Below are 14,278 nucleotides of genomic sequence, written 5' to 3'. Positions count from 1 at the left end.
AGCATAGATGATTTTATTAATAAGTATACTGAAGCAGAGCCATACTGGGTCAGACATTGAAGGTCCACTTACGGCTCATCTTGTCTCAGGTTAATGCAGCCAGTAACTGATGCTTAGACAAGAGTGAAAGATCAGGACAAACATAGCATCCTACTGCCCCATTAATTCTCCTAACATCGAGCACTTCCTAAGCCATAAGTGATGTCTTTATATTTAATAGCCATAGAGAATTTTTCTCGCACAAATAACCTGCACAGGGATGACTTAAGCATGCATCCACACAAACAACTCTGCTACATAAAACAGCGTAACACATAAAACACTATGGTCGGTAGATCTGTATCTCTGACCACAGTAATAATGTTTCTCAGCTAAATGAAATGGTTTTTGAGGGCTCATACAGAAATATTTTATATTGATACAATTAGACTTCTATCAGCATAGTACTGTATTTAAATAAACAATGACTTACAGACATTCCCTGTGTTGTCAAAACTTGTAAGAACATCTTTAACATTTAAGAGTCCATTGTGAAATCTGGAAGAAAACATACATAGTAACTTTACCAACATATGAACAATCAAAAAAAACCCCAACCATCTTGCCTCTTTAGAGAAGAGGTTCACCGCATGCGTTCATTTCTCACAAACCCCTTTCACAGAGAAGTAGTAAACAGGTACTACTGTAGCCACCAGGGGGAAAACAAGGGGACAATTGCTGGTCTTTGAAGTTCCATCACTGAAATCCATGAACCAGAAACATGTATCTCAGACACTAAGACTTTATCAAAATGAAGACATTTCCAAAAAGCATCAATTTTTGTTTAGTTGTGGAAGTCACACCTAAACAACTTTTCCATAGGAAAGGAAGAATTTTGGTAAAGCAATTTCTTTGAAGAGGAAAAACAAAAGACTATTTTTGAACAGCAGCTGTACACACATTCCTATTTTCTCCCACAAAATCAAGAACACTTCATTTGATTAATGTGAACAATGAAACTGATTAGTGTGTTCAGTGAACTGCATTTTCTTTTGTTTTACATTTGCATAACCCAAGTGAAATAAACATTCAAAACTGGGGATAATAAATTAATTAACTGAATTTCACATACGAAGTGCAAATTTTAGAACACAGTGACCAAAACACTGACAGCAGCAGAAAGAACATGCAGCAAATTTGAATAAAAATTTGTCTAAGAAGCTTCTTCTAAACGTTAGAGATGTCAGGCTAGCTGAATTCACACACACACAAAAAATCAACTAAATTTCTTTTAACTATCCCAAGTCAATCTAGGCCCAAAATGAACAAAACAAAAAAATCTTACACTTTACAACAATCAGATCACATAGCTGTTTCACAAATGCATTAAAAAAATCTAAAAAGAATTCAGCAAGGCAGTAAAATACAAAAATACAGTCTTCTAATAATGTTTCAAATATAGCTCCTAAGACTGTTCAGGAACATACTAATTTGAAACACTGAAAAAATGGAAGAAATCCAACAATTCTAGCACCTACAAAATTAGTTCTTATTCTCTCAGCTTTTCTTTCGTGAAGGAAGATTGTTTTAAGAATGAAAAAAAAAAAATCAACCTCTTTGCAAATTGTATATTTATAGTGCAAAAAAGCTATTTATAGCTTCTGATAAGCATATGCATTAAGTAAACATTTACATGTTAAATTTTGAGACGCACCAAAGAACAAGTAGACCAATTCTTGAAAAAAATGAAAATCAAATGGAAATCAAGTTAAACTGAAACGTGTTCATAAACAGAGGCAACAAAATATATGAAAGATGTTACAAAAGATAGGACTCGACATTAGAGCTCTTCTCCCAGCTACACAAAAACAAACCAAAAATAAATTCTTTAGCTGCAGTAGAAGCCTACAAGAATTCTGAAGGATCATGTGGACTTATACTGCACTTTTTCTTCTTTTTTTTTGGCAAGTTTGTTTTCAATCAGATCGGACAACCAATGCAACAGAGTTAATTCAAGAGAAGTGACAAGAAAGCGGACAGGATCAGTAGTTCTGCCAACCACAGAACTGCCCTTTAAACTGTCCCCTGCTGACTCCTTAGCATCCTACAAACTCCATAACTGTGCGTATGTCTGAAACAGTTAGGGTCTCTCAGACAGCTGTGAATGTCTCATCTTTAAATGAATGTCAGATGGGGGCAGGGGAGAGGGAGATGCTGAGAAAGTAAAGAAATATTTTGATCTTTCTTGGCATGTAGATTAGTCCCAGGATAACACGTTTTGGTTTGGTTCCCCCCCTCTGCCATTTCTTTATGTACACAGTCCACATATAAAGAAGATTTATCATGCAAATCTCCAAGTGAAGCAAACAAAGTTGAGGACGAACAACTTAGCAATCCAGTATCTGTAGTTCAGAATGCTATGAAGAAAGAAAAACAGAAGGAAATGGAGTGTCCTGGTGTAGAAAAGAATAAAATTTATATACTTCAGGGTCAAAAGGTAGACAAAGGCAAAAAAGAGAAATGATACAACTATAGCACTGGCCTTAAAATTATCACTAAACCAGATTTCAGGCTGTTTCCAAAATAATGGTTTATAATTTGAGATGAGAAGTGGACAGCTCTGAGTACGCCAGCCTGAAGAATAAGCTAAGATGCCACAACAGATGCATGCCACACAGCTATTGTTTTTAAAGTTGTTCTGAAATTTTGGTGACGTTTTATTTAACACAATGAATGTTCTTCATCTACATTATTTTTGGTACACTCAGTTTTCGTTAACGATCAGTTCTTCCTCTGATTATAAAACATTCTTTCCATAATTAAAATCAACACACACAAATTTCAAACATATTCTTACATTTATTATTCAGTGGCCAAAAGCTTGTGGTGTCCAAGTACAAACACAGCACACCCCAGTGTTTGCTCTCTTGGCCAGCAGAGGCATTTTGCACACACCCCCTTTCCCTTCTGCCTGCAACATGCAAAGTCTCTAACTCTGTCTCAGCAATCTCTTTCTTGCTTTCACAAATATTGTTCATGACAAGCACATAAGTGAGCCGTAATTTAATGATGAGAAGCATCCAGCTTTGTTATGAGGGACCTCCTCCTCCTCAGTCTTCCAGATGCCCACTCCACACTCATTGTGAAACAGGACAGGGCTTAAGTTTAACAAGCTGCTTCCTTTATTCTGATCAGTTTATGAAACCTTTACTGAACAAAAGCAGGGAGCAACCTCAATCTCCTAGAATGCGAGGAGTAACCATTATCTCAATGGTGATCTGGATAGCAAAGCCAGTCTCATTCACTCCAAAAATCACATCTCAGGTCTTAACTATATTACCATTATGGACTATTTTAAGACTACTCCACATTAGTAACAGCGAAATCTTCAGAAGTCAATGAGCATGATAGGGAAATACCTATTCCTGCTGATAAAGCTTTTTCTCCCTACACCAGGCTAAAAAAGAGGTGCTTCCATTCCACTGGTAATCACTTAACAGTTAGGGAACACAAACAGTGAAGAATTGAGCATAACTTCTATTGCAGACAAGTTTTAGGACTGAGGAAAGCAATGTGCCAACAGCTGATCTACTTGTGAAAGGGAGAGCTCAAGGAGACACACTTCCGAACAGCAATAGCCACACCTTTCTCCATTTGGAGGACTCTGTTTGTAGAGCCTGCAGACAAACTCTGCACCAGCTACTCCTGAACTCTTTTCCATCACAGACCTGACTTGCAGCCTAAAAGTTACATGCACCTGTAAATACATGTATTCTCTAACCCCAAATCTGCCATAAATATCATGCTACTCAGTCCTGCACCTAAAACCCACAGCTTCTAGTTTTGGATCCACTGTTCTGCATGTACCTCCCCAGCAGTTCTGTAACAGCTGCTGTTTCACTGTCCCATCCCATCAGCTGCTCCTCCATTACGGAGCCCAGAGAAAACTGCCAATACATGTCACATCCTGTTTCTATGAATGCCTGTCATAATCACAGCTTTCCACAGTACGTCTTACAAGCTGCCCATAAAGAGTTTGTCTTGTGCACTGAATTATGAAAGTCAAGGAAAGGAATCACAGAACCTTGTGGTTAAATCCCAACCCCAAAATTCCCATAAGTTTCCACAGGCATCTCAAAATACAGGAGAACATTAGTATTTAGTGCTTTGGAATATGTCATGAACATTGTACAGTTCAAAGAACTTCAAAGAAGTTCAAAGCTGTGATTGCTGCAGTCAACAAAGTACTTCAAACAAGTATAGGCAGGCATCATGGAGAAAGTGAATTTCAGGTCAGCATGGTTAATCTGATCTACAACGTTCTTATAATAAGTCTTCAAGGTACAATATTCATAATTTCTATAGCTGAGGCATTGAGTTATAGAAGACAAATCTATAAATGATAAACTAATTTAACTCATGTTTCTCCTGATATGAAGCAAAGCAAAATTCCTTACTCTGGACTATGAATAAATCTACTTTGGATGTATAAAGAAAGTCAGAGAAAGAGAGAAATCTCTTTAAAATACAATAATGTTCCTTCCTCTTAAATTCAACCACACAAGCGGCAGACTTTTACATGTATTTATAAATAGCTGTAGACAGAATAAAAATAATCCTTCAGTAGCTCCCTATTAATGTATGCTTTTCATCAACCATAATGAAACAAAACTATGTTCCTTCTCTTCTTTTACGTTATTCTTCAACTGAATGAGGAAAAATAATACAAATAACTAAATAAATACAGTAAACTTAAAAAAAACTACAAAAACTAAGCTACATTTCCATATAATACTCAAAAGAAAAAAAAAAACCCACCACATGACCAGATATTATTCACCTGGATACAAAATAAAACTACAATTTTTGTGGAAAATGAAAGACAGGATAAGGGTAAAACAGTTACTGCTAAGGGTACTTTACAAAAAGGCTTGCTCAGCATCACCATCAATTGCCACTGCAGCCCAGTAAGAATCTCAGAGTTACCTGCAAACTTTGTTATCTGATCAAATGTTTTTTCTGGGACAGAGTATAGCAAAACAAGATAACTCCTCTTTCACTCCAGTTCAAGATCTCAGCTTAATATGGTAAGAAACCAAAACAATGGCTTCTTTGACTACAAATTCTTTTTACAAATACACATGTATTGGGCAATATGATGGAACAGTCTTAGTTTCATCAGTGTATGAAAGTAGTATGTTACCAAAACACTTTTTATCTCTTTCCTCAATTTCCTCCTTCTGTGGCCAAGCCCTCATGCTGCTAAATCCACACATTATCTCTCAGCACCCAATGGTGGAAGAAAGCAAGTTTATCATACCCGCACAAATTGTCCATAAGGAGTAGGCAATATTCCTTGAAATCTGCTTCCCTTCATTTTTTATGTCTATCCCTAAAATAAAAATTCATTAAAACTTCAAAGTGTTATTAGCAGAAATACCCTATAGGAATAGACAAAGGAATTCACTCCTAAACCATCTTCTAACACTTGCCACAGACAAATAACATGCCTCTCATTTCTAAACCAAAGGTCTAGAATAATCTAATAATTTCTTTCATATTTTTATCTAAAGGTTCATTCATATTCAGAATAAAGGCATGACACTTTGCAAAGAACACTTAACACTCTTTACAAAGATTTAACCCTTCCTATAAGCTGCTAACACTGTTCTTTTCAGTTCTGCGTTTTAGTATTTGAAACAACAAATGACTGATCAATGGAAAATATTTTACCACAGAAATAACTTATTTCTTCTCTAATTGCCTAAAATGAGCCTACAATTTTAAAGTAAATCCATATCCTGAAATAGAAAATGTGAAGATATTGATTGTTCCTTTTTTAACTCTGATAAAAGAATAATTTTCCTGTCTACAAGACAGACACCATCTCCACAGTGAGACACTGCATCTTCATGATCTATAATCACTTCTTGCTAGAATTATTCATACAAAATTTAAATTTAAAAGCATATTCCTGACTAGGAATAGAAGGATTTAGAAATGCACTATTAAATAAACATTTTAAAATGTCTCTACTTATTCTGTATCTTCCTATCACCAAGAAAACAAGTATTTAGCACATGCATAATTTTTAACAGCAAAGTGAAATACCCTCAAAGCTAAAAAGAACTTGAATAAAGCTAACAAATAAACATGTAAGATTTATGAATAGAAACATATTTTTAATGGAGAGAAGACCCAGAAGGTCAGATGATTTCTGTAATGAAAGATATCTTTTTCCACCTCAAGCTTGCAAGAAATTTCACTCAAAATGAGGTTTGTATTTTTCACCTGCAGACAATGTTACTCAATTTACTGTATCCAAATCTGAATGTGAAAACTGCAGCAAGATTCCAGCTTGGACTGAGTATGTCTACATTCTCCATGTTAGACTTCCATAAACATTCAGCCCAATTCCCAGGCTGCCTTCCTGTCATTTTTGGTGGTTTTTAACTAACATTAATTGCAAACAACACTAGAGACCAATTTCGTATCATCAAGACAAGGATGTAGTGTGTAGGAGCAGCAAATATGGTCCAAATACAAATGAGACTAGACTAATCAAATGAGATTCTGTACTGTAACACAAGAAATTTCATCTTGACACCCCTTTCACTGAAAACAAAAGTCACACTCATCAGACACTCCTTTTCATACCCCAGAGCTACTGTGAAGCACCTGAGTACCTATACAGAGTTCAAGAGACCACCTTCCACCATGTATTGTGAATCTACATTCCATTAAGCACGCTAGAGACCACTGTTTAACCGGTAGAGTCATGGGGATTTTTAAAATGTGATGTCACCTCAAGGATGTAGTCAAAATGGCACATAAATCCAGCTTCAATTTCTAAAGCAAAAATTGCCTCATATTGCTTCTGGCTTCCTGCTTTGGAAGATTTATTAAGAATTATTCTAAAATAAACTAGTGACAGAAAAACATGGCATAAGCTCCTCTTTCCCAATATGCATCCAACCTGAATTTGGTTCAAAAAATAGCAGCTTACTAAACTAAGCTGGATTGAGAAGTTCAGAAAAGCATGCACATGCCTGGTAGTTCCTACTGAAGCTTCTATTTGCCTAACAAGCTGGTTCCCTAAGTCCCTCTAGAGCAGTAATTACAGCTAGGTCATAGCATATCTGAATATACAATTTGATCAGTTTTGATAGCCCTTGAACTGATATAGCTTGACCTTTATACTCTTTGCCAAAAGCCACTAACAACCTTATGAACTTTCTTAAGTATTTAGTCTTGTCAAGATATCAGCTGACAACCCTTTTAACATCTAACATATGCAATGAGCTTTCCCAAAAAGATGTTAATGCATAAGGAAAACATATGCAGATAAAAATTCAAAAGCACTTTTGTCAAGATTTTAGAGGGGCCATAAGCAACATTTTTTTCCTGACAAAAAGATATATGAAAAGGCTCTCCTACTCAAGCATACTGTTCTGGGTTTACCTGACTGATGTTCTTGTTATGGCTAATAATATGCTAATAATATGTTCTTGTTATGTTGTTAAAATTGCTTCTATTGATGAAAATTATGATAATTAGTATTTTGCCAATGGGAAGAGAAAAATGAAGGGAATACTGTCAGACACACAGAGGATCCTTAAGTTTCCAAGACATGATCAGTTCTCAAAGATCCAGGACCGCTAACTCCAAGATTTCTTATCTTCTAAATATGCAAGTTTCTGCAAGAACTGTCGCTCTGTTACATTTAACCTGTTACATTTAACCTCTTAAATTACTGCTTCAGCAAAAACAGAGAAAAACTTTATTTAATATAGACTTATGGTAAAGCAGATTTTGTTGCAGGTATTTATACTTTGTCCCTGGCAAAATACACAATATTTTCTCCTTCCTTTCTTCACCATCCTGCAATATTCTGAAATAATAAGTATATGCTATCTATTGCCACTGCTTCAATATAGAGAGAAAACATTTTAACACAGAACTGTAGGAGTAAGTAAGTTCTGATCATTATTCCTAAAACAATCAGTGATTACCATTTTTATAGATCACTAAGTACCTTCTAGAAAGGAACAAAATATGGGGAAAAATAAAAATAAACCCACCAGGAGACAATCTCCCTATTCTCCTCAATATACCGTTTTTGAAACCCAATGTAAACGTGCTCCAGCACAGAAACTGTACTTTTCCATTGGCTAAGGTCAGAGGAACATAAAAGGTAAAAACAAAATCTCCATACTTAGAATACTATATAATGATCACCAGTAATAAAATCATGCATAAAAAAACATGCTTGTTCACAGTCTACAGTTTGAGCTGTGTCCTATTAATGAAACTACTATTAGCCAAATAAAAAATACTAAATAAAATGACGACATGGGAAGTGATGGAAACAGAAGTGAACAAATGTCAAATGTCAGAGCAAGATCAGTCTGACATTCCCTTGGCTTTTGTACTGCTGGCACAGGTGAACCTTAGCTCACCTCCTACCTTAAAACTCCTATAACTAGCAAATCAAGTAAGTGACACTGAGTGTTGCAAACCATGGTAGTGAACTAAGGAGACTGAATGAAGAAGTTCAGGACTGCAGCATAAAAGACTGCAGTCTTGCTCAGCCTAAATTCTACCTAAACACCTTACATTTTCTATTACCAGTGTGCCTCTGAAGACCTATGTCCTGGTTTCAGCTGGGATAGAGTTAATTTTCTTTCTAGTAGCTGCTATAGTGTTATGTCTTGGATTCAGTATGAGAAGAATGTTGATAACACACCGATGTTTTCAGTTGCTGCTAAGTAGTGTTTAGACTAAGTCAAGGATTTTTCAGCTTCTCCTGCCCAGCCAGCAAGAAGGCTGGAGGGGCACAAGATGTTGGGAGGGGACACAGCCAGGACAGCTGACCCAAACTGGCAAAAGGGGCATTCTGTACCATGTGATGTCAAGCCCAGTATATAAACTGGGGGGAGTTGGCCTGGGGGGGATTGCTGCTCGGGAACTAACTGGGCATTGGTCAGCGAGTGGTGAGCAATTGCATTGTGCATCACTTGTTCTGTATACTCCAATCCTTTTATTATTATTGTCATTTTATTATTGTTGTTATTATCATTATTAGTTTCTTCCTTTCTGTTCTATTAAACTGTTCTTATCTCAACCCATGAGTTTTACCTTTTCCCTTCCAATTCTTCAAATTCCCTTCCAATTTTTTTTCTCCCTGATTCTCTTCCCCATCCCACTGGGTGGGGTGCAAGTGAGTGAGTGGCTGCGTGGTGATACTTACTGGCTGGGGTTAAACCATGACAACCTACAACCAGGGAACAGAGACACTGCACGAATAGATTAGGTAGACTGTGAGCATCTAGATGAATCTGGAAAAGTCCATACAGAAAAAACACTGTACCTACTTCTATTACAAATGGGCAGTATTTTCAAATGGAAAAGTTTTCTTCTGAAGGCTTTTAGCATCAATAAGTATAAGCTTGGAAAACAGAAAATTAAGGCTTTATAAAGCTCTAAACAATTTCATATTTGACTTTTCACCCAGCTGCAGATTGAAGGCAGCCTGCATGTAGTGTTATGGAGTTGGGGGTTTTTTTTGTTTGGTTTGTTTTTTTGTTGTTGTTCTTTTGTTTTGTTTTATAACCTTGCAGAAATGTCACCGTTAATGATGGTTACTTGTTTGTGTTCGATCTTAGTTTCTAAGAGTGAATTTAATTTAAAGGTCCCCATTAAATAAAAATGCACTTTACAATTTCAATGACTGAGGCTCTCCAGAATATCCTCTTCTGTGGACAGAATGCAGAACCCTACACCCTCAGCAGGGCTAATTAGGGGCTGCAAAACAAGTATCGATTCAGGAATGCTTAAGTTACTGTTGCAATGATACCTGTTGAGGCAAAACCAAGTTACAGATATGCCCAAAACTGAACAAGTAAAAGGGAGACCAAAGCAGGTGAAAAGGGAAAAAAACCCCACCCTGCAGAGTAATGAATGGGAGCTATAACCTTTTCTGTTTTGCTAAAGCTACTGAGAATTCACACTCCTTCAGAAAGTTTTTGGAGGGGGGGTTGATTTTTTGGGGGGGTTGTTTGTTTGTTTTGTGTGTTTTGGGTTGTTTTGTTGGTTTTTTTAAATACAGATATCTTAATTTGTTTTACCTGCTCTAATATAAAACAGATTTCTTCAATAGGTATAAATCATTTCTGCAGGAAAAGGAAATTTTTTGTTCTTTTGTTTTGCAAATTGGCTTCCAAATGATCACTGAGTTTTACAAGAACTATTAAGAAGAAAATTGAATAAAATTCAAGTTTTTAGAACTTTATGAATAACATCATGTCATTAACATTTTTAAGATTACAAGTGAATGTGTACAGTTTTCTTACATCCTATTTATATCTGAAGAATGTCAAAACAGAAAGCTATTAGTAACATAAATGCCCATATTTGCATTCTGTTATAGGTACAATCATCAGCATTTTCGTTCAAGCTCTGGCACTTAACTGAGGTGTACCGGAAAAAAAAAAAAAACAAACAAGCTGCTTACTGTTACAAACAACTAAAAATAACATCTAACAATTTATGTGTAAACTATGCCTAGTTATACAAAACACTGGAATAATCATTAATGAGTTTTATATTTGAGGCCTGTAGAAGATCTTAGGAAGTACTTAATGATGGTTACCTTAAGGACACACTATACTCAGGATAAAAGATGCTTTTATACTGAACCCAGGTCCCAGTTTCCTCTTCTGTATTCTGGTCTTCTACTGAAAACAGATTGAACGATGCAAACCTTCTTACAGACACTTGTTGGAGGTGCACATCTTTCAAGTGCTTATTCTTCAAAACCTTTGAAATGAAGAACAAATTAAACATTAAGAATAAAACTTTCAAGAACAAACACAGGCTTATTTGACTGAAGAGGCAAGTCTGGCATTAACCATAACAGCTATCCTATTAGGTAATAGCTATGAATAACTAGTCCAAGTATGTCAAGCCTCAGAAAAATAACAGTGGTACTGATGGGAGGTATCAAGAGAATGAATTATGAATTTATTATGTCTCAATATATATATTATATCTCAATAATTGTAAAGCAAATGTACTCTGTTCATAAGGCCACAAGTTCTTAAGTACAAAGTTGCTTTTTTAACTCCCGCTCCAGCGAACCCATACCGGAATTAGAGAGGCAGACTGGGTTCTTCCCTACCCTCCCGTTACCACTGTGAAACTTTCTGTGCCACTCACTGTCCCTACAGATTAAAAAAACCTGAGCAATATGTGTTTGCCAGGTAGACCGTTTTCTAGCTTGGAAGTTTACTGCTGGACATTTGCAGAACTGCTGCCAAATTGCTACCTATCCCAGGACTCATACTTTCAGATGTCACAACTGCATATTCCCCTACCAGGACCCCATAAGGGGACTGATGCATTAGCCAACTTTTACATGATCCCCAGAATACACAACAGCACCAAGTTCAGCACTAAGAGACTGAAGGATTCAAGGCAGTGGCAGAAGCAGAATGTGGCCATATGCATTTTGTGTAATAGCTAAATGATTAAAACACTTGTTCAGGAAAATGAAAACATGGGCTCTCTGTCCTGCATAGTCTGCTGCATTCAACTGTCTTTGAGGACTGAGGTATCAACTCCTCCGTACAGGAAAACCTGGCACCCAGCCCGTTTGAGCTGTATCGTTGCACAGAAGACAACTAGCATTTCCCTGCCAGACAAAAAGACTTCTTCTTTAGGTCAGCGACGGAAGATGGAGAAATGTCCTGGTTTTAACTTCTTTCTCCTAACATTGGATAGAATACATAAATAATTGCCATTGCATTTTTAAAATGAAGATGCATTAGCAGTCCACAGTGCTGAAAAAAACCAGCAGAAAATAAACTCATCACTATAAATAGGGCTACAAGGAATAGCTCTATTGAGTAGAAGAGCACCACAATTTAGTTTTTTGCCAACCAGACATAAATCTGAAGTCAAATGAGCAGTAGCTCTCCAGAATTATGAAACTTGAAATGGAAGCTTTGCATATGGGATGTGTACAACAAAATAAAGGGTCAGTGATTTTTCTGCTGCACCCAACCTTTGTCAACCGTGCTTCAACTGGAAATGCACTCACATTCAACAGCCTTACAATTTGGTGCCATGACCTATTATTTTGCAGGATACTTGAAAATACTACATATGTGAGCAGAGCAATTGTATTTGCTATGCTGTTAGTTTCTAATAGCAGGTCTGATGCATCGGGCTTATTGCTTTTGGATCTATTTTCATTGGCAGTTCTCAGTATATGAAAGGCACAGGCATCTTCATCAAAGTAGTAAAAATGGCTGTGTGCTGTCCACCCTATTTCTTCTACTTCTGTAACACACGGAAAAAATACACACATGAAGGAAATCGCAAAAACAGCAAAACAGGAGAACCAAATTAAAAGACTAGCAGAATTAAGACCTTCATATAACAGCAGCAAGTCTGGAAACAAAACGGAGCAAATTTTCAACTAAATAAAACCACCAAGATCTAATTTTCAGAAAAGCATGTTGTTTTGGGCCTTTTTTTAAAGCAAAGGCACGCCATTACTAACAGTAAAAAAAAAAATCCAACAGTGCCAACACTTTTCTGGTTTCAGTTTTTTGTTCTAAAGAGACATCTTCTAGATGCTCTGTCAAATGCATTCTCTGGGTTAGCAGAAAATTCTCATAAGCATTTGAGTACTCAAAAAAAACGTTTCTCCCACAGCCCCAACTAAAATCAAGAGGTCTAAGATCTGAAAATTACAACAGCAGGTCAAATCTTTCAAAAACCTAAATATAACTGAGAAAACAGAGCACAAAGGAAGAATATGTTACATTATTTATATCTAGCTATTTTTACATAAGGATCAAAACAATTTTTTTCCTCAAGTCAGTTCCTAAAAGCATCACAATTGTTACAAGCTACAAAGATATGCTGCTGCTGCTATAAGATAATCCACTGACAAAAAACAAAAGGTGACAAATATATTTAAACTCATAATACTGTTTTAAAGACATTGAAAGATAGTCTTCTCTATTTTCATGATACCCTTCCAATGAAGGTGAAACTCCCTAAGTTCCTGCACACTGCCATAATAAACGAACACGTCCCAGGGACCTGTAAAACCAGTAGCTAATATCAAAGCAAGCTAAAGGCTTCCCAGCAGAATAGACACAATTCTTGGTTTTAGTGATGCCCAAGAGAAAGAACTATGGTGGGGATGGAATCACCTGACACCACCATTCTTTGGTTGGGGCCGGTGGCCTCTTCCCCTCCTCCCTCAGTAACTTTCAGCTAAGTTCCTCTGCATATTTTTATTTTAAAAAAATTCCAGAAGCCTTGTTTCACTCTCTTTAAGATCTTCTTTAGTTACTGAATGGCCTGTCTTCTGCACAAGATCTTTACAGGTGTACACAAGTGTTGAGCTTGTACACAGGTCATACACACAAATATTACCTAAATAAATAATATTTTAGGTCCTGTAATGAAAGATTGTCTTTCGAAATTAGGTTCCTTAAAAGAAAAAAAACCCAAGAACAACAACAAAAAAAACCCCAAACAATGCAAGTTCACACTTTTACTTTGCAGTTTTCCCTCTCTCAAACTTGCATTTTCTTTCCTCTCTAACTTCACATAGCAATATAGAATTCTAAGGCAATTCTTTCTTCATTAACATACAAGATATTTTAAAAAAAAGTATCAACAAACTGTCTCCTGTTTTAGAAAGATTCTAGTAAACATTACCACAGATCTCAATTGCAGGGCCCTCAGTATTTAATGACAATATTAGGACCATATTTAGGACTCCCTATAAAACTTGAAGATGTTTGACCTCTCTTAAAACAAACAAACAAAACCAACCATATGGAGAAAGGCAGTCACCTGAAATTCTCTGTATTTCTTTGTGTATCTCATTGTGTATGGCTTAGCTGCACTAAAAGACAAATTCAGTAACAGCTAACAGTCTACTAACCTCTGCTGCATTCTATGGCACTGACTGGAACACGATATTTTGTACACACAAGAAAGTTTCTACATAATCAGCTACTGCATGAACTATAACTATACCATCTCTAAATATCATCAGTAGGACTGTGCATTATTTATTTAACAAATAGTTTATTTACCAAATTGTTTTATTCAATTGTAAACAATTTACAAACTCAAGAATAACAAAAGCATGAAAAAATATCTGGAGCACAGGCACCCTTCACAGACAGAGGAGCAAGAAGAGAAGAAAAATTGCTTTAGAAGTTCTTCTGGTTGGGGGGGTGCGGGGGGGGGGGGGAGGCCTGGGGCGCGC

General features: G+C 36.4%; 1 protein-coding gene across 1 annotated transcript in view; it reads right to left on the bottom strand.

The window, feature by feature from the left end:
• CAMKMT (calmodulin-lysine N-methyltransferase) overlaps nucleotides 1–14,278 on the bottom strand; it is a 221,356-nt gene that overhangs the window by 206,190 nt on the left and 888 nt on the right. The window contains exons 2-4 of the mRNA XM_010576536.1: nucleotides 13,324–13,338; nucleotides 10,631–10,797; nucleotides 473–537 (exon numbers count right to left, since the gene is read on the bottom strand). Of these exons, the coding sequence (XP_010574838.1) occupies nucleotides 473–537; nucleotides 10,631–10,797; nucleotides 13,324–13,338 (247 nt within the window). The remainder of the gene's footprint in view (nucleotides 1–472; nucleotides 538–10,630; nucleotides 10,798–13,323; nucleotides 13,339–14,278) is intronic.

Source organism: Haliaeetus leucocephalus, unplaced genomic scaffold (assembly GCF_000737465.1).
Source record: "Haliaeetus leucocephalus isolate CR32 unplaced genomic scaffold, Haliaeetus_leucocephalus-4.0 Scaffold526, whole genome shotgun sequence".
Classification (NCBI taxonomy): Eukaryota; Metazoa; Chordata; class Aves; order Accipitriformes; family Accipitridae; genus Haliaeetus; species Haliaeetus leucocephalus.
Note: the sequence above shows the minus strand (reverse complement) of the source record. Positions and strands in the feature narration are given on the sequence as shown.